Here is a 21,105-nt window from a genome sequence, read left to right as displayed (position 1 = left end):
AGGCTGGCCTCAAACTCACAGAGATCTGCCTGCTTCTGCCTTCTGAGTGCTGGGATTAAAGGTGTGTGCCACCACTGCCTGGCTTGAATGTTATCTAGGACTGTCACTGTGTCGTGTACCAGATTCTTTGATTACTGCCCCATTACTGATACAGAACTTTAGCAGTACCCTGAGCTTGTGTACTGTAAATATTAGAGTAACAGCTACACAGTTGTGACTTGCTAACTTTTTTTTTTTTGAGACAGGGTTTCTCTTGTATTGTTTTGGTGCCTGTCCTGGATCTCCCTCTATAGATCAGGCTGGCCTTGAACTCACAGAGATCTGCCTACCTTTGCCTCCCGAGTACTGGGAATAAAGGCATGTGCCACCACACCCAGCGATCTGCTAACTTTTTATACTCTTTGGTTTTCTGGTTTGGTTGGGGTTTCTAAAGCAGGGTCTCATGTGGCCAAGACAGGCCTCAAACTTGCCAAATAGTTGAGGTTGGCCTTAAACTCCCTTCTGCCTCCATTTCCTGGGATGACAGGTGTGCCACATCGTGCTGGACATGACTACAAATTTTCCTAAAGTCATAGAAAACTTGTTCAAGCAAGATATCTTTTTTCTGAGTGTTAGGACAGAAACACCTGAATTCTCTTTAAACAGCTAGAATCCAAACAACTGCCTACCAGTGCTGTTCTACACGGGTGTACCTTGTTAGATGATCCCACAGTGCTCCTAGTTTCATTGAACTCCCAACCCAGAGGCTTTCATACTGTGCGTGAATTTTACTACTGGGCCTGTGAGTACAGTGCAGCCCACAAACACTGTCATTAAACGTCTGTCCATATTGTCCTTGTTTTTGTGGCTCCTCTCATACAAGACACCTGGATATTCCCCAGGCACTTCCTGTTTCCAAAGTGTTGCATGTCCTCACCTCAGGGCTCAGCTCAGAATTCATGGTGTGCTCCATGTGTCCACTGTCTCTTTTCACTTTGCTCAGCCACGTAAGACAAGAATTGGTTTTGTACCCACAACAGTGCCAAGAGCAGAGCAGGGGCTCAGTAACTTCTCTGACATTCAGTAAGTGGATGGCTGTGAAATCAAAAGCACTGTGCAAAAGCAAGTGGTTAGAGAACCATTCTTCATGCCTCTGCACTGAGGAGTTTGCAAGTGTGGGTAGCGGAAAGCAGTCTGGGACCCAGCTTAGTGGTAGGGTATGCCCTTTTAATGCAGGAGGTGTCCCAGGTTGGTTCCCCAACCACCCAAAATAAGAGGGTTTCTCTAGGTGTGGTGACACATAGCTGTAGTCTCGGTCTTAAGATGCTGAGCAGATGGCTAGGTGGTTAAGAGGGTTTACTGTTCTGTTGTAAGGACTCAAGTTCAGATCCCAGCACTCATGTCAGGAAGCTCACAAATGCTGTAACTCCAGTTCCAAAGGATCTCTCCGGGTATCTTCAGGTACCTGTCACACGTGTGTGTATACACTTACATACACAGATACATACACACTGTAAAATTTAAAAATCTTTAAAAAAAAAAATGACGTGAGGCAGGAGGGAAGATGAGTTAAGCTCGGGATTTCCTGCCCTGACTAGGCAATGCAGTAGAGTCTATCTTAAAATTAAAACCAACTATAAATATCCATGGCTAGATTCAAGGAAAAGTATAATGTAAGAACACTTAAAAAATGTTTAAGGATCAATCATATCCAAACTTAGATACGACACCTTCACTGTTTATTCACTGTATAACCTTGGATACATCACCCGACTTGTTTCATCTCATCTGTACTATAAGGACTGAGGCATCTGGAAGACTTGCTGTGAGGACTCTCTGAAATATGGATTGTGAGTGGGTTAAGAAAGAATAAGGGGGCAGCTGTGGTGGCGCATGCCTTTAATCCAAGCACTCTGGAGGCAGAGTCAGGCAGATCTCTGTGAGTTCCAAGACAGCCAGAGTTACGTAGTGATTCCATGTCAAAGAAAGAAAGGAAGGAAGAGAAGAATAAAGCATGACCCATTTAAACTTATTCCAGAAATCACTGACACCCTGGGGGAATGTTATGCTCTATGGGAAAACAAATTAGTAGATCAGTGCCTCATGGATATTAATGTGCCCATGAGTCCCACGGGGACCATGTTGACTTTTTTGTTGTGATAAAACACCATGACCAAGGGAATTTATAGAAGAAAAAGTTTATTTGGGGTTTATGTTTCCAGAGGGTTAGAGTCCATAATGGTAGGGACAACATGGCAGCAGGCAGCTAAAACAGCAAGCATCAAGCAGAGAAAGCAAATTAGAAATGATGTCATGTCTGTAAATTCTCAGAGCCTGCCTCCAGTCACACTTTTTTTTTTATTAATTAAATTAGTCAATTTTTTCACAGTCCAATCACAGTTTCCCTTCCCTCCCTCCCTTCCTCCCTCCCCTCCTCCCTCCCTTCCTCCCTCCCCTCCTCCCAGTCCCTCTCCTCAACCTCCCCATCCCCCATCCACTCCCTCTCCCTTCCCTTCAGAAAAGTGCAGGCCTCACATGTATATCAGCATATCTAGACGAAGCGAGACTGGGCACCTCTTCCTCTATTAAGGCTGGATGAGGCAACCCAGCAGGAGAAAAGGGTCTCAGAGGAGGCAACAGAGTCAGAGACAGGCCCCCACCCCACCCCACGAGTTCCCACAAGAGGACCGAGCCACACCACAACTGCAACACATGACACACTTCTCTCTCTCTCTCTCTCTCTCTCTCTCTCTCTCTCTCTCTCTCTCTCTCTCTCTCCCTCCCTCCCTCCCTCGCTCCTCTCTTTTTTTTTTTTTTGAGACAGGGTTTCTCTGTGTAGACCAGGCTAGCCTCAAACTCACAAAGACCCAGCTGCCTCTGCCTCCCAAGTGCTGGGATTAAAAGCGTATGCCACTACCACCTGGCCACACTTATAACAAGGCCTGGACTATCCCCAAACAGTGCCACCAGATAAGGGCCAACTGTTCAGACATGTTTTAGCCTGTGAGCGAGATGCACACTTAGACAACTACACCTTCAATTTAAATAATTGAAATACTCAAATAAATGATTTTTTAAGTCAAGATAAATAGCATTTTAAAAAAACGACTGTGATTCTGAGGCAAGGTTATGAAACAGTTTTGAGAGTGGGGCAGGGATTAAACTATACTAATTTTAGGTAGAAATAGTCTTGTATTTCATCTTTTTTTTTCCCGGTTGGGGAGGTGTCTCTAAGCTAGCCTACATTTGCCTCAGACTTGCTGTGTAGGCAAGGATGACCTTAAATTTCTTATCTTTTGCTTCTATCTGCTGGGATGACAGGTATGTGTCACCATGGTTGATAGGATACTGAGGAAGTATGCTACCAACTGAGCTACATTCCTAGCCATGAAATAATTTTAATTGTGTGTGCTACTCTATGGTTCTGGTGTTTTAAAGAAGTGCTTATTCCAGTTGAAAATAAAACAGTATATATATGTGTGTATGGCTGTATGTAGATGGATTTTTAAACAGTCTTATTAAATAAGAAACACAGAGCTACATACAGGGGTAATAGCCAAAGAGATCAGAGAAATAGCGAATAGCCATGACTAGCCTTAGCTTACCACCTTATCATCGCTCCCCGAGAGAGAGCTTTTTCCTATCTAAACTGCGCTTTTATTGCCTTACTATTCTGCCTTCTCATTGGCTTTAAGCCCAACCACATCAGTTGCTCATCACTGCCTGTCTATACAAACCTCCAGGTCTCTATGGGTAAAGGTGTGTGTCACTACACTTGGCTGTGTCCTTGACCACACAGAGACTCTGCCTGCCATGTGATTGGATTAAGGGCATGTGCTACCACCGCCTGACTTCTGTTTATGGCTTGCAATGTGACCTCTGATCTCCAGGCAAACTTGTATTATTAACATACAAATAAAATCACATATCATCACAGCTGTATATGTCCATTAGGATAAGAGCTTCATCACATTTAGACTTGAGTATAGTTTTGTTGTTGTTCTCCAGTGGTGGGCATTCAGCCCAGATGCTCACACACACTAGCAGGCATACCCTAGCTATAGATTTGGCTATAACTCTAGCAGATAGACTAATTCAGGTGCAGTTTCAGCATGTACCTATTATCCCAGGTCTTGGAACGTAGAAGCAGGAGGGTCAAGTTTAAAAACACCCTAGATTGGTGGTGTCACACCCCTTTAACAAGAGGCAGAGGCACGGGGGATCTCTCTGAGATCAAGGCCAGCCTGGTCTACAGAGCAGATTCCAGGACAGGCTCCAAAGCTACACAGAGAAACCCTGTCTTGGGGGGAGGGGAGGGAACAGGCTGGAGAGATGGCTCAGTAGTTAAGAGTACTGACTGCTCTTCAAAGGTCCTGAGTTTAATTCCCAACAACCACATGGTGGCTCACAACCATCTACAAATGAGATCTGTCGCCCTCTTCTGGCCTGCAGGAATACATGCAGACAGAGCACTATACAAAATAAATAAATCTTTAAAAAAAATTAAAAAAAAGCCTAGACGGCCTACATTTATAGTTTTAGACAGTACAGCTAGAGAAAGACTTGTCTTAGGTATCTTTTCATGCACTGATGGATAAAAAGACTCAGAACTGTCTGTGAATTGGATTTCCTGAGTGGGCCTGTGCAATAGCCTAGATAACACTGGGTCCCGACAACACAGTGCCTCGGGGTCAGTGACACTAGGTACCTCTGGGACATCTAGCAACTAGTACGACCAGGTCTACTACTATGATTGTTCTGACTATATCCGTACTATGAGCTGAGTGATCAGCCAGAGGACAGGTGGGAATCCTAAGCAGCCAGCAGGATGAACACACACTCTGAAGGCCTCGAGTTTTAGACCTTTAATGGTGAACAGTGAGAATTTGAGAGCACTGTGTTTAACCCCAGGGTATCCCACATACATTGGTTACTTGCCCTCTTACACTCAACTGAGGCTGTCAAGCATCTTGAGATTCCAGCACAGAGTTGAAGGTGAAGAACAGGGAAAAAGGAAGTGGGCTGTTACATCTGGCACACAGCAGTACACTGACTGAACTTTTCTTCTCCACAGACTGGAAACCAACACATCTATCAGCCTGTGGGGAAACCAGGTAAGTGAAGAAACGCAGTGTGTGTGAGGAAGTATGTATGGTTTGTTAGGAGTAGGATTTAAGTGAAATGCCCTGTAATGCTCAGTCTTCCTCTGCACACCAGTGTGGTGTTCACCACATTAGGTCTGCGCCTAGAGTACTGGAAAGCTGAGCTTCCTGACAGAAATTATCAGAGGCCCTTCTTAGAACACGAGCCTCCTGTATGCTATAGCAGTGCTAGTGGTGATAGGATTGGGGGTGCTTGGAAGTCTGTCCAATAATGTGTAATGGGAACCCTTTTGCTTTTCCAGATCCTGCAGCTCCACCAAAGAAACCACCACGCCCTGGAGCACCTGGCCACCTAAGCAACCTGGCGAGCATAGGCAGCCCTGCAGACAGCTACAATGAGGGTGTCAAGGTGGGCATCTAAGCCTGGGCAGCATAGTCTGTTCCAGGTTGGTGGGTCACTGAGTCCTCAGCACATGGCACTCATGTTGTAGTGCTCAGGGATGTTGGCAAGGAGACTATAAGAAGCCCCAGGATTTAGCACCCCTTGTTCTGAACCTCTCAAGATTCAGAAAAGTATTAACTGGACTCTTTGCTATTGTTGGCTAAGCATGCTAGACTTGAGGGACTTGATACCAGCATCCCCTTGCCAGATAGGAATAAATGAGATAAATGCATCTTGTTTTAAACATGAGACCAGGATGTCTGGGGTAAGTGGGTGCTCACTATTGTCTATACATATTTATAAATACAGCTTTGAGGAAAAGTATTTTCCATTTCAGCTCAGAAAAGGACTGCTGAAGCCTTGTTCAAATCAAGGGCAGCATTTGACTCAGACACACCTGCCAGCTTCCTCTTGAAGGGACTCCTTAGTCTCTCCCTAGGGTTGTGTCACCATACATGACTGTCTGGTTCTCTTGGTTCTCTTGTCTCCTGAGGACAGGACAAAGTGCCCACCCTACCACCCCACCGCACTCGGTGACAGGCTCCCTCTCCCTGTGTCCCATTTTTCAATCTTATACACATTGTTTTGCATTTTAATAGCTCTAGAATAGGGGTGGAATTTATTTCTTAGTGGTTTAGATTTTTGTCTTGGGTTTTTTGTTTGTTTGCTTTGCTTTGCCTTTTTAATGAGGGACTGAGGGGTGAGTTAGTAAAGTGCTTGCCACATAAGCATGAAGTCCTGAGTTCAGTCCCCAGAACCTATGTCAAAATATTAGGTGTGGTATCCTCTCAAAATCTCAGTAGTGGGGAGGCAGAGACAGACAGATCCTTAGGCTTCACTGGCCATCTACCCTAGCACAATGAGCAAACCTCAGGTCCCAATAAGAGATACTGTCTAAGGGAGAACAAAAAACAAGATAAACAGGCATGATGTTGCAAGCCCTTGATTCTAGTACTCTGGAGTCAGAAGCTGCAAATATCTGTGAGTACAAGGCCAGCCTAATCTACAAAATGAGTTCCAGACAGCCAGCACTATAAAGTGAGACCTTGTCTCAAAATCATAAAATAAATACCAGATTGGTGGCAGCTGAGGAGCAATAGCTGAGGTTGACCTCTGGCCTCCATGTATATGCATGCAATCATGCAAACATACAAAATGATGCATCATTCATGTGGTGGTATGTTCCTGTAATTCCAGCACTCAGGAAACAAACAGGAAGGTTGAATTCAAGGCTAGCCTGGGCTACATAACATGACTGTTTTTATTTAAAAAAAAAAAAAAAAGAAGTGCCTGTTATAATGGATGAAACCTTAAATCTGATGAGTATGGGTAGTTTTTTAGTGCTGCCTCTGCTACTTGCAGTGACAGACTTCCATATTATTTGATCCTTGCTATCAGTCTCACAAGGTTGGTAGTGGTCACATTGGTAGTGGTCACATTTTTCATACTAGATAATCTTGGTTCACAGAAGTGGAACAGTTTGTTCAAGGTCACTAAGAGCCAATGATTGGACCTGCATGTCACTGTGGGTCCTATAGTGCACACTGAAAGTCCCTCTTCTAGAGTAATCAGAGTGATGTGATGTCATCTCAGAGAGAGAGGCAAGAGGGCACATCTTCACTATGCTCAGGACAAGTCGGTCTGTGGCTCTGAGGGCACGATTGCCTTGGCCATTCCCCAATGACAAGAACAGCATGGATTTACTGTGGCACAGATTAGCATACTCATGCAGCTATGTTGAGTAAACACAGCTGGACTAGGGTGCCCTGCTAAGGAGATCAGTCCTAGAACTGCTAGCTGTTGTCAGCTCCATGAAACCAGGCAACTTCTCAGCAGCTGTCAACAACACTGGGTATTCTTGGAGAAGAAACTGATAAGGACACAAATCTTCCTAATACTGTGTCTTTAAATCTGAAAAGAGAAAGGAAAAGTTAGAGCAATGAACTATTCTCATTCAAAAGCAGAGAAGAGCAGACCTTAGAACTGCCTTGTGTCCTGGAGTCCTGACATTTTCCATCTTACTCCATAGTTCATGATGAAATATATTTGAGAATACCCTTAATATAGGATGTTGCATAGGGAAAAATCTTGTGAGAGAAATAGACTTACTTCATCTAGATGAAGATAATGTGTGTATCTTTTTTCTTTTTCTTTTTTTAAGATTTATTTATTATGTATACAATGTTCTGCCTACATACATGCCTACGTACCAGAAGAGGGCACCATCTGCTTAGTATAGGTAGTTAAACCCATCCTAAAGGAATAATATTAGCCTTTTTTGTTGTTTTTTAACAATATTTTATATGAAAAAGTTTGCCTTGAACTCTTTATAACTCAAATAATTCACCCAAATAACATTTATCCAGAAATAGTCTCCAATTTTCTTTGTAGGCTTTTCTTTTTGTAGTTCTGTTGTTTCCTATTATTCATGCTAGGCAGGCAGTTCACCACTGAGCTCACATGTCCTATTTTTCTTTCTCTGAGTTTTAAGCAGAGTAGGAATTGACTACCTATAGTAGGTAATGGATTTTTAGCTGCCAACCCAGGAGTTTCTAAGTTATCAAATCTTTGAACAATAAAAAAAGCTATAATAGATGTCTCTCCAGCCAAGCTCTGACTTCTGGTGTGCTCCTACGAAGGTCCTAGAGGCACGATGACAGTGCTCTCCTATGACTGCTTGAGCAAAGGTTTGTGTCATGCAGAAGGAGAAAAAGCTTTAAGCAGCATAAACTAAGTTTCCATTGGCCTGCTGACACTAAACAGTTATTTTATATCTTGATGCTAATGCTCTTTAGATATCCCTTCCAGGAAGTCCACACACCCTCCTATGCACTTCCTGTGAAGAGACAGATAACTAACTACACTGTGATCCTCAGTGCCCAGGAAACCTCTGGGTGTTTACAACTCTGATCTGAAGGTTCTGTGAAACTTAGAGTGGCGTGGTGACTTTTAGACAGGTGTATAGGTGGCAGGCTGCTGCATTTCCCATGCCAATCTGTTCACAGTAAGATAGCTAGGGATTAAACTGAGGAGACAAAACAGCAAAGCCACCCAGTTTACAGAACAAAAATGCCAGCCTGATCAGCATCTATAATCCAAGCATTTTGAGACACTGAGGCAGGTGAGTCGAGAGTTTGAGACTAGCCTGGGCTACATAATAAAATCCTATCTTTAAAAGATTTAAAAACAAATATATACAAAACAACAACCACAGAAATGTGTGGGAAGGAGAGTTAAAAATTAGCTTCTGAAGTAATTAGACAAAGCCCCTACCTATAAGTCCATCTTAGACATCAAAGACTTGAAGGCGGAGGGAGAGCCCATGTGCGGTGACTGAGGGTGGAGTGGTTTCTCGCCAATCTCCTGGAAGTCAGATGGCAGATCACTGGTTACACATGCCCTTCTCCTCGCTCACAAAGAGCCTTGCTCTCTAGACTGTTGCACGACTGCCCATTGCCACTCACAGGCTTTGCATGCTGCCCTTATTTATCTCATGGGAATGAATGTTGCATGGCAGGGCTCTAGTAATGTGCTATGCAAAGAGCTGATGGCAGGCACAGGCACTCTTGACAGCCAGTGAGCAGAGAGCACCCAGCAGGCTTGTAGCTAGTGCCTGGGTGTTCTACTCATATGTTATATGGGAGTTTTCTGCTGCCTTATTAATATTGTTTTTCTTTTTTCCCTTTCTCTGATAAATTCCTTTAACTTTTCCTCACCTCTGTTCGACAATAGCCGTGGAGGGTAAGCACATCATATCTGTGTGTCTGTCTGGATCTCTTTATCACACCTAGCTCTCTGCATGTGACTCTGGACTAGCATGTGGCTAGCCCTGTGGGAGGGCACACTTGCTTTGTTTGTCACCTCTCATGACAGACAGATGCCAAAAAGTGTGTTCATATTTTCCCGAGACTGGTACATGACCAGCTTTGCAGTGAACTCAGATGCAACAATCTGCTCCAGTGTGCCTTGCCAAGGCACCCAGAAATCTAGCATAGCCTGAGGACCATAGCAGACCCATAACTGGATAGATACTGTACAAGTTAGTCTTTCTAAAATGTACCCACACAACTTGAATTTTAAAATACTACTCAGCCTTTCCTAGGGGCCCCGAGTCATTCTGCCCTCAGCACATAGGATGTCATGGGTAATAATCTGTGGCATCTCTATGCCCAGGTCCTGTGTCTTGTTTACAGTCTATGGTTTAATATGCTTATTACTACTCAAGGAGCCGAGTACATGCTGGCTTTGGTTTACCCAACAGTCAGCATAGGACTGGCAGGAAGTCCCTTCTCTGCTACTTGAATGTGAGTAGCTTTATGCAAGCAGATGGTGTCTGCCTAAAGCAAATGCATGTGAGTCCACATTTATCATGAAAAGAGCCCTTTGCTGTTAGTATGTGAAGGCAGCAAAGCTGAGCAGAACTTAAAACCAGCAGAGATCTTTAGTGTAGGTGCTGAGTGTTTGGTCATATAGTGACTGATGTATCAGTTACTTTCCCTAAAATCCAATAATTCCTTGGTTATAAATGCTGTGGGTTATTTCCCTTGTAAATGACTTGGGAGCCTGGGACACTTAATTGCCTCTTTGAATCTGGAGACTTTATGTGATTTCCTTTATTCATTTCCTTTAACTGAGCTCAAAGTCGGAATACATCACTGTCTCAGGTGTTGTCCCTTGGATGACTTGCTTTACTGTCATCCTCAAACTGAACTATGTATGTCCTGAACAAACAAGAAAATTCATTACCTTCTGCATCTACTTTGATCTCTTTTAAAGACCCTCTAACTTAATTGTGGTGATACCTCACTATCTTCTGGGGAGCAGGAAATGACCAGCTTCTGTGTTATCAGCTTCAGCCCCAGGAAATCAGCCCCCCTCCCACTGCCAACCTGGACCGGTCCAATGACAAGGTGTATGAGAACGTGACGGGTCTAGTGAAAGCTGTCATCGAGATGTCCAGCAAAATCCAGCCAGCTCCCCCGGAGGAGTACGTCCCTATGGTGAAGGTAAAATGCAGTCACTGTATGGTGAGGATGGCCTCCTTTCCCAGGGAAGCCAGAGCTGATGCTTCGGGTATAAAGGCACCACCAGATGGTGACAGTGCCACTGAGAAGCATCCTTAGAAATTGCTGTAGCTCTCACTTGCTCCTATCAGCAAGCACTAGTCTGGGAATACACACTGAAGCAGTAGAATCTTCTGGTGACTGTTGTGTGGAATGTTATATGAAGTTACTGTTCAGTGTCTGACTAAGGAAGCAGCATTGATAGTGCTTCAGTTCAGAGACTTCCTTCTGAGGAAGAGGCAGAAAAGAACATGAGGGGGATACTTCAGTGCTTCAGGTGCTGGTACTCAGGAAAGCCAGGGGACATCTTCAGCTGTCCTTATACAGGTGCCACCTTGTTCTGTAAATATGTTCTGGGAATTGAATTCAACACCTTTTACTTGCAAACCAAGTACTTAACCGCCTAATCTATCTGCCTGCTCCTTTGGTGGTTTTCTTAAGCTGAGCAGTGGACTTTTATGTGAGTAAAAGTAATAATAAGCCTGTCCTGGTGGTCCCATCTACTCATCTGAGACAGATCCTGAAAATCCTGAAAATTCTAGACCAACCTGGGAAATATGGTAAAGCCCCATCTCAAGAAAAACAAATAAAAAAAAATAAGGGGCTGGGTGGTGGTGGTGCACGCCTTTAATCCGAGCACTCGGGAGGCAGAGCGAGGTGGATTTCTGTGAGTTCGAGGCCAGCCTGGGCTACAGAATGAGTTCCAGGACAGCCAGGACTGTTCACAGAGAAACCCTGTCTTGAAAAACCAGGGGGAAAAAAATAAAATAAGGAAGAGGGAAGATGGGCATGGTAGCATACACCTTTAATTCCCAACTCTCCAGAGGTGGGTGGATGGATCTCAGTGAGTTCCAGGACAGCCAGGGCTACACTTGGAAACCCTGTCTTGAGAGGAGAAAGAAAAAGAAAAAAAAAGAATAAGGAAACAAAGGTATGACAGTAACAATTTCCCAGGTGGTGCCCTTTTCTTTACAACTTCTGCTTAGTTTTGGGTGGTGTGCAAAATTCAAAGTGGGCTCCCAAAGAAGGCCCACCTTGCCTTCAGGCAATGGGAACTTCTCTTTAGCCAGATTCAATGCACCCTTTGTCAGCTTGTCTGAACTGTGAGGGAACCACAATCTTCTTGGAAGCCAGGTGGGGGAAGAAAGGAAAAGAGTTACTTTTCACATTGCCTGTGGGAGCTGCTGATGTGAGCGTCTGCCCTGGGCATGAGCACAAAGGGTAGTCAGATGTGAGTCTTCAGGGACGGGAACCTAGCAAACATGCAACACCATCAGTACTCAAGCAAACACAGATTTATGTGTTCCTTATACATACCTGTGTGTGGTGGCTCATGGTGGGAATCTCAGAATTTGGGGGCTGAAGAGAGGAAATGACAGCTAGTTTAGGCCAGCCTTGGCTACAGAGTGATAACCCTATCTAAAACACAAAGAAATTTTCCGTACAGCTGGCAGAAAGGAAAACAGTAAAGTATGTGCCCAAGAGAAAATATCAGTATTGGCCTGGCATCTTCGTGTGTCCTAATCCTTCTGCGGTTCTTGTCTTAGGAAGTCGGCCTGGCTCTGCGGACCTTACTGGCCACCGTGGATGAGACCATTCCCGTCCTCCCAGCCAGCACACATCGAGAGGTAGGCCGCCGTGCTGGGTGGGGTCATGCTGGGGGACAGGTGTGATGCTGGCTTAGGCGGCAAAGTGCCAAGATAAACAGCTTCAGTTTCAGAGGTTTCAACCTATGAGTACCTGGCTCCAGTGTTTCTGTACTGTAGAGAGGAGGATGGCATGAAGGAACAACTTGATAGTCTGGAAGGAGAGGGAGAAAGCAAGTCTTGGGACAAGACACACCTTTGAGTTGGAACTCTGGGTGATCACCTTCATCCCACCAGGCCCCACCTCCTTACCCATAAGTCTCAGTTTCCCAAGTAGTGTTGATATTCCCCGTAAAGAAGATAAAAAAGTCCTCTTAACTTAAGGTGTCTCCAGTTGCTTTAGGGACCCAAAAATTCACCCAAGATACTGCCCCTGGCAACAGGTACATGTAGCCTGGACTGGCTGCACATGGAAACTTCTTTCCTGCTCCACTGGCCAAAGTACTGGATTACAGGCAGCTGCCACCATGCCCACCTCTGGCTGCCTTTTAGTAGTTTGGCCTCATTTGTATGACTTGTAAATGAAAGGATCCACAGCCCTCCTCCACTGGTCCCTTTTCTCTCCTCCCTCCCTCCCTCCCTCCCTCCCTCCCTCCCTCCCTCCCTCCCTCCCTCCCTCCTTTCCTTTCTTTTCTTTCCTGTTTTCCCTACTTTGGTTTTTCAAGACAGGGTTTCACTGTGTAACCCTGGTTATCCTGGAGCCCACTCTGTAGAACAGACTGCCTCTGCCTCACCAGTGCTAGGATTAAAGGCGTGTGCCACCATCCGCTGGCTCCCTTTCCTCTTTCTAGGGTGCTATGTACTGTCCTTCAACCTATCCTGCCTGGGGTTTTTGTTTGGTTGGGTTTTTCTTCTTCTTTTTTCTTTTATTTAAAAACAAAATGTTTCTATGTTGTGTGCTGCTTTGCCTGCATGTGTGCCGTCCCCTCAGAGGCCAGCAGAGAGAGTGTCAGATCTCCTAAGTTAGCGATGGCTGTGAGCCGTCGGTGCGGTAACGGCTGACGCTGTCTCCACTCACAGAACTTGCCAGGTTAATCCTGAAAACGTTGGAGCACCCTCCAGTGCAGTGCCCCTGTCAGCACCCCCCCCCCCCAGCTGTCCACTGTTGGTGCGCCCTGACCATGAACACCGGGGGGTCTTCCTGATACCAGTGGCCCTGGCCTACTGTGTACCCACCCTGCAGCCTTAAGCTCTGATCCTTGGGTTGTGTGTCGAATGGTACTGTCCACCGCCCTCTCTGTGTAACCTCTGCTCACCTGGAAGTTGTTGGGCTGCTTTCTCCTTCTCTTGTATGTATGACATCACATTTTGGAGTGTGGAAAACCTTTTTTTTTTTTAACCTCATTTTTTTTCAACTGTTGTTGCGCGCGCACCTAAATACATAACTATGACCTGCTCAGTCTGTCTGTTACTTGTATATATGTTTTCAAGGCTGGCCAGTTGGTATTGAATAGCCAGTTGGTCTGCCCTTTTTGGGGAAGACTATTTGTTCCACTCTCAGCATTCCTCGGTTGCCTAGAGTTCTTCGTGTAGGGATGAGGCCTCATGGGCTTTCCCCCACCCACATTAGCACATCTCTTGGTGTTATCCTTGTTTAGCTCCTGTTTAGGCAGCAGTCAAAGCTAGAGAACAAGGAATTTGCTGTGAGACTGCCTCCTAGGAATGTTAGAAACTACATCCATAGTCTCACTAGCGTAGGAGAGCTTTTTGAGGCAGGTCCAGGCTATATGGTCTGGGTTGACTTGAACTTGAAACCCTCCTCCCCAGCCTCCCCAGGGCCAGGATTACAGGTGTGCAATGCCATACCTAGTTGACATTGGCATTTTTTAGTAGCCCAAGCTAGAGGATTCTATAAATGTGTGTCCTGCTAAGTGATAGCCCCATAGCTCTAGCCAGCAGCACTGAATGTGCCATGCTGAGTCCTGCTTGAGGTGCTCTGCTGAGCTGGAGCAGTTCGAATTGTAAATGCTGCTGATTCATCCCTACTGTGTGACATTAAAAGAGTCTTTCTTTGATCCTGCTTCCCTTCTCCACTGCCTCCTCCCCCACCTGCCAGACAGCTGTGCTCAGCCCAGTTCTCTGCAATGACTTGCTCTAGAAGTACCAGGGCCACTCAGGTTATAGTCTTCCTCACGCACTCCTGCCAGGCCCCTCACTGGCTCTCCTGCTGCTCTTGAGCACGGCCAGCCCCTGTCATCTTTCCTCCTCCTCTTCCTCCTCCTCCTCCTCCTCCTCCGTTTTTGTTTTTGCTTTTGTTTCTATTTTGTTTTTCTTTTCTTAATTTCTTCTTGGGAGCACTGCCCAGGTTCTGATTGCCACTGCCAATGGGTGCTGCATGCTCTTCCCCATTTCCTTCCCCAAGCAGTGGCATCACCTGACACACCCAGCCCTCATGCCCATCTTGTCATAGAAAACCACTCCCGGTCCAGTGAAGTAGGCAACCCCCTATTTGGTTGTGAGTTATTTTGCACACATGTGTCCACTCTAGGTCATCTCATTCTCACAGCCCTGTCATTTCCCCTGAACTGTGACAGCCTATCATGTCCCCAACCTTACATTCAACCTTCACCCTGCTATCAAAGCCGTCTTTCTAGAACAGTCCTCTAGATAATGTCATTTTCCTTCCCCAATGGTACATACCACCTTGAGTAAGATGGAGTTCAGCTTGGCATGGTCCTTGTAGTCAAAGCTGCTCTACTTGTGCAGTCTAGTCCAAATCTAGCTGTTCTCTGCTTTTCTGAGGCAGAGGACTAGCTCTCTGTGTGCTACTTATTGTGGTCTTTATCCATTAAGCTTCAAGAGTTCCCTGCAGGCTCCTCCCACCAAGCCTAATTCCCTCCTTCATCCACAGCACAAAGTAGCCATTGCCCTGGGATCATTAAAGAGCAGATGTCTCAATATTAGTCATTATTCATTGAATAAGCAGGAGGGGCTGAGTATGGTGGCGCAGACCTTTGATCCAGTACTCCGGAGGCCAAGGCAGGTGAATGTGTGACTTTGAGGCCAGCCAGGATGACATAAAGAGACCCTGTCTCAAACAAGCAGGAAGAGTTGTGAACCCTGCAGGGCAGCATATGCTCCATGGCTCCAGCTAGCCCAGCAGAGTGTGGCTTGAGGATGTCCCCTGACTCTGGCAATAGGGAGCAATAGATATAGGAAGCCTATAGTTAGACTACTAAGACAAGATATAGAAAGCCTGCAGAGATGGCTCAGTGGTTTAGAGCACTTGCTGCTCTTGCAGAGGACCCTCATTTAGTTTCTAACACCCACATGCTAGCTCACAACCAAATGTAACTCCAGCTCTGTGGGATCTGAAGCCCTTTTCTGGCCTCATTAGTCACCTGCACACACATGACATGTACACACACACATATACATATTTTTTTTAAATATTAAAACACAAGAAAAGGCCTGGAAAAAGAGTCAGCATAGTAAGAAAGCATGACCTTGATCTTTATCCTGTGTGGCTCTCATCAGGTCACTTGGTATTAAGATATTTACATTAGAGTGTGCATGCTTGGACTAGATCACCTCAGATTCTGTCACATTCTGTGACTGTAAAATGAAGCAAAGTCTACCACACACTGAAGTTAGAGACAAAACAGCAAGCTCAGAGAAGAGGGGAGTCAGTCATGGAGGCATGAGAGCTGGAAAGGCTGCTGGCGCATGTATGCACATGTGCAGGCACACAGGCACACCAGACCACACTGCAGTCCCTGAATTTCCAAAGTGGACAGACAGATTTCACACCCTGTTGAAATCCTACTCTTCTCCCCCCCCACCCCCACCTCCCACACACACACTATGTAACCTGACTGGCCTGGAATTTGCTATATAGACCAAGTTGGCCTAGAACTCAGAGATCCTCCTACCTCTGCCTTCTGAGTGCTGGGATTAAAGACTTGCACCACCGTGACCAACTTATCCTGTTACTTCAAAGGAAAGAAAAGTTTATTTGAGGGAAATAAAGTTTTATTTTGTCTTGGAGGCCCAAAGAAAGACTCAGGATAGATGCCTGGGAGTTGATCTCCTGACCCTCTCTTGTCTTCCCAGATCGAGATGGCGCAGAAGCTGCTGAACTCCGACTTGGGTGAGCTCATCAGCAAGATGAAGCTGGCCCAGCAGTACGTCATGACCAGCTTACAGCAGGAGTATAAGAAGCAGATGCTGACAGCTGCTCATGCCCTGGCTGTGGACGCCAAGAACCTCCTTGATGTAATTGATCAAGCAAGACTGAAAATGCTAGGGCAGGCGCGACCACATTGAGCCGCTGGCCATCAACACGGCTTCCTGCCCTCTGGGAGGTCTTCTCTAGCATTCCACCAGCAACGAGGAAGTAACTGTGTCCTCGGACGCCCGCACTCACAACTCCAACTGAATGACAGCTAGCTGAAAGTCTCTCGGATAAGTTTAACCACTTATGTGTGGTTTTGATTTTGTTATTTTTCTAAATAATGTTCAGAAAAGTCTGGATCCAAAAATGTGGCATTTTTCTGAGAATGAAGATTGTACATTAAGAAGCTTTTAAAATAGACTTGGTGTTGGAATTGGGATGTGTGCTCCTAGAAGTGGTAATTCCTACTGACCATGGCTTCAAGATGGAAGAGGAGTGTCTGAGGAGTGAGGGCTCCCCAAGACTGCAGAGGCTGGCCATCCTTCCTGCCAGAGTTCCTGGGTTCCAGTATGCTAATCTCATTTACAGAGAAAGTGCATAAAAGCTATATTTTGAAGACTGAGTGGTTTCAGAAGAAAACTTCTGCTCTCCCTGTCTTTTCTTTCCCATGGATACTGAAGCATTGAGTTGCAAACTCTCTGTAGAACTGATGATAACTCTTGTCTTTCCTCACCAGAATTCTGTGCCAGTTTTTTGTAGCAATGTAATTTTTCTTGGGAGCAGAAATGCTTTGTACCAGAGCACTCCCAACTGCATCGAGGTTCCGGAACCATCCCTGTTCTCCATTTTTATATAATTTATAAGAATGATTAAAGCCATGTTGACTCTTACAGCCACTGGAGCTAACTGATCTTCATTGCGTCTGTCTTCCCAGGAAGGACCCCGCAGGACAGACAGGGGTGTGGTTCTCTTTAGATGTCCGCTTGTCACACCATGCGTTCTGTTAGATGGTTTTGAAAGCATACCTTCCCTTTAGTTTGTCGGGGGATATAAATTATTCTCAGGAAGAATATAATGAATTGTACAGTTACTCTGACCTATTAAAAAGGTGGCGCCAGTAAAGTTTGTGTTGCTGTTGCATGTTTTTTTTTTTGGGGGGGGTGGTCTTTTCATTTAAAACTGTTGAGGGAATCTGTGAGAAACTGTCACTTACAGGAGCTTTTATTCATCACTGGTCTCTTCTGTTTTCTTGTACGAAAGTGGAGGACTCCACCATAGCCAACAGACCAGCCTAACATGCCGTTCCACTCTGTCGGGGCTTAGGTAGTTTGGTTTGCTTTGATTCTGATTTTTTTAAAGATTCATTTATTATGTATACAGTGTTCTGCCTGCACATAACCCTTCAGGCCAGAAGAGGGCACCAGATCTCATTACAGAAGGTCGTGAGCCACCATGTAGTTGTTGGGAACTGTACTCAGGACCTCTGGAAGAACAGCCAGTGCTCTTAACCACTGAGCCATCTCTCCAGCCCCTTTTTTTAAAATTTTTTTTTGAGACAAGTCTTAGCTGTCCTGGAACTTGCTTTGTATACCAAACTGACCTCAAACTCACAGAGATCCACCTGCCTCTGCCTCCCAAGTGCTGAGATTAAAGGTGTGTGCCTCCACCACCTGGCTGGTTTGATTTTTTTTTTTTTTTTTTTTTTATGTCGCTCTGTAGACCAGGCTGGTCTTGAATTGAACTCACAGAGATCCGCCTGGCTCTACCTCCCAAGTGCTGGGATTAAAGGCTTGTGCCACCACCACCTGGCCTTGATTTTTTTTTTTTAAGGGGGTTAGTTTTTTTGTTTGTTTGTTTTTGGTTTGGGAGCGGGGATGGATTAGGTTTTTTTTGGTTGTTATTATTTTGTTTTGTTTTGTTTTTTCCAAAACAGTCTCATTATGTAGTTCTGACTGTCTTGGAATTCACTATGTAGACCAGGCTGGCCTTGAACTCACAGCGCTGGGATTAAAAGTACATACCACTATGCCTGGCTTGGTTTGGTTTTTAGAATGTATTTGTTACTTTATTAATTTTTCATTCATTTGTGGTGTGTGTGTGTGTGTGTGTGTATGATGGTGCTCATATAGAAGTTGCCTTCAGGACTCAGTTCTCTCCCTTTTTCATAGCTTCCAAAGACTGATCTCAGGTCAGACTGTGTTGCAAATGCTTTTACCTGCTGAGCCTGCTCACCAGCCTCAATTTGGTCTTTCTTTGTAGCCCAGGATAGTGTGGAACTCATGGCAGTACTCATGCCTCAGCCTCTCCAGTGTGTAGGTAATAGGCATGAGTTACTATGTCTTGCTTTCATTCTGTCTTAATTCAAAAATGCAGAACTCCCAGCATTTGGAAGGCAGAAGCAGGTGGATCACTGTAAATTCAAGACCAGTCTGGTCTGCATAGCAAGTTCTAGACTAGCCAAGAATATATATATTAAGAACTTGTCTAGGAAAGGAAGGGGTGGGGAAAAACAACTTGGCTAGTGAAGTCATGGATCTTGGAGGAGAACCTAAAATTGCCACTTTGTTAAGCCAATATAATCCCTAACTATACTCTTAAGCATTTGTCCTTATATACAAAGAGAAAGTAGTCCTCACCCCTCATGAAGGAAACTTCTGTATGCAACAGACAGAGACCATCACAGAAAACCACGGCTAATGAAAATGCAGAGTTGAGGGTGCAGTCCATGGGTAAATGTAACAACTCTTGCATGGAAGACTCAGGGGTCGTTATAGAATGGGGGTGGAAAGACTGTGAGAGCCAGAAGAGCAGGGATCTTTTGTGAGATTGTGTCTCCTAGGAATGTCAGAGAAACTGTACACATGAAGTCTCACCAAGACCTGAGCATGGATGACATCAGTGGATATGCCAACATAGATGGGGAAAGACCACAGGCCCCAACTCTACACAAAGAACTACAGGCAACTAACAAAGCTGAGATCAGGAGAAAGTCTTCCTCCAGGGAAGCACACTAATTGGTTGTCTAACACCAAATGGGCAGCTCTGAAAACATTCATCATACAAGTAACTTAAAGACTGAGCAGATTGTGTTATGTATTTAGGAATACAAAGAAAAAAGGCCATGAACTTGAGGAAGATTTCACTTTGGATGTCTTCAGTATATAATAGTCCATCCAGACTCTAGGATGCTGTCTGTACATGGGTCACTCTGTAAGAGAATTGCTAACTTTGGTCTCCCAGGCTCTTCCTGATAGGAGCCACAAACAGAAGAAGGACTCTGGGAGAAGACTAGTGACAGAGGCCCCCAGGGAGTGTGGAGCAAATGCCCAGGGAAACATGAAACTCCCAAGAGCAAACTCGGTTCCTTCTTTGGACATGTGGCATATAGGTCATCTGAAAAAAAGGATCAAGGATTGTCAGCCTCTTGAGCTGTGGCTTATCCAGAGTCCATCTTTATCTTTAAGACAGCAAGTGTGAGATAGGGGTGTAGCTCTGTGGGAGGAGTATTTGCATAACATGTATAAAAGAGGGTGTCTCTGCCCCTCACCCATAAGAGGCCAGTCCTTTCTGCCATGACCATCAAATCTCCAGATTCTGCCAGATGTGCCAGGAGACAGAGTTGACCTGAGCTCTCGAGATGCAACAGGGGAGGGCTCACCATGCTTGGCACCTTTGCTTCTGACTGATTTTTCTAATGCTCACCTTGCTTTTCCTCTAAGGCAGGGTCACAGGTGAGTCACACACCTTGTACCCTAAAGATAAGGACACCTTGGCAATGAGAACAGGTGGAGGCAGGTGCTGAAGCAGTGTGTGGCCAGAGGACAGATGTGGAGCATGGGCCTGACAGGGCCATGTGGAAGCCATTCACAGCCCTCATTAAACAGCCTTGGGGTCTGAACAGGATGGGGAGGTCAAGTTTAAAGACTCATCTGACACTCAAGTCTTCAAGTGACTCCACTTGATCCTGCCTGCCTATCCATACAACTACCTATGGAGGCAAGCCACATGCCTAGTGACGTAGTCAGGAGAGATGGAGGCTTCTTCACAGCCTCACATTGGCGACCTCAGAGCTCTCCCAATTTATATTGCTTAAATTAAAAAGTAAATATAAAAGCATGTAAATGCAATGCTCACTGAAGCCTTCACAAAGGAATGCCCTACACAACAGATCAAACAGTGGAACCCCAGTAGACCTGTGCCCCCAGTACCACTTCTCATGAGACTGCCACCATTCTGAGTGTCCTTACCAATGCCTGGGATGTAACTGAGGAGTTGGAACGTTTAAGTAGCCATGTATGGTAGTACAAGCTAATCTCAGCTGTCAAGGAGACTGAGTTTGGAGGATCCCAAGTTTAAGAGTAGCCTAGACTACACAAAAAGACCCTGAGGAACACCTGGATGAATGTTTGCAAGAATGTTTTTTCAGATGGGCATACCCAGCTAGTGCCAATGTGAGAAGGAAGAGAAGAAGACAGGCCCTAGGATGCCCCTTTTCCACCAAGGTAGACCCATTCTTACTGGACACTTTGTAGACAGATTTTTCTTTGGGCCCTCAGCTCACAAAAAATGACAGAGGACTTATTATTCACAGGGCTGTGAATAGCTTCCACATGGCCCTGTCAGGTCCATGCTCCACATCTGTCCTCTGGCCACACACTGCTTCAGCACCTGCCTCCACCTGTTCTCATTGCCAAGGTGTGAGACTCACCTGTGACCCTGCCTTAGAGGAAAATTACAAAAGCTCAGTCTATAGCTTAGG

At 45.3% G+C, this 21,105-nt stretch overlaps 1 protein-coding gene across 31 annotated transcripts in view; it reads left to right on the top strand.

The window, feature by feature from the left end:
• Nucleotides 1-17,468, top strand: part of Ptk2 (protein tyrosine kinase 2) — a 221,218-nt gene extending 203,750 nt beyond the window's left edge. For 30 of the 31 annotated variants that reach the window (XM_076556050.1, XM_076556043.1, XM_076556040.1 and 27 more), the window contains 5 exons: nucleotides 5,054-5,093; nucleotides 5,384-5,490; nucleotides 10,374-10,529; nucleotides 12,134-12,214; nucleotides 16,286-17,468. In XM_076556050.1, the coding sequence (XP_076412165.1) occupies nucleotides 5,054-5,093; nucleotides 5,384-5,490; nucleotides 10,374-10,529; nucleotides 12,134-12,214; nucleotides 16,286-16,498 (597 nt within the window). In that variant the 3' untranslated portion in view covers nucleotides 16,499-17,468. The remainder of the gene's footprint in view (nucleotides 1-5,053; nucleotides 5,094-5,383; nucleotides 5,491-10,373; nucleotides 10,530-12,133; nucleotides 12,215-16,285) is intronic. The other variant, XM_076556057.1, reaches the window with a different exon arrangement.
• The last annotated feature ends 3,637 nt before the right edge of the window (nucleotides 17,469-21,105 follow it).

The sequence above is a fragment of the Peromyscus maniculatus genome, chromosome 20 (genome assembly GCF_049852395.1).
Source record: "Peromyscus maniculatus bairdii isolate BWxNUB_F1_BW_parent chromosome 20, HU_Pman_BW_mat_3.1, whole genome shotgun sequence".
Taxonomy (NCBI): domain Eukaryota; kingdom Metazoa; phylum Chordata; class Mammalia; order Rodentia; family Cricetidae; genus Peromyscus; species Peromyscus maniculatus.
The sequence above is the reverse complement of the archived record's forward strand: the minus strand, read 5'-3'. Positions and strand labels throughout refer to the sequence as shown.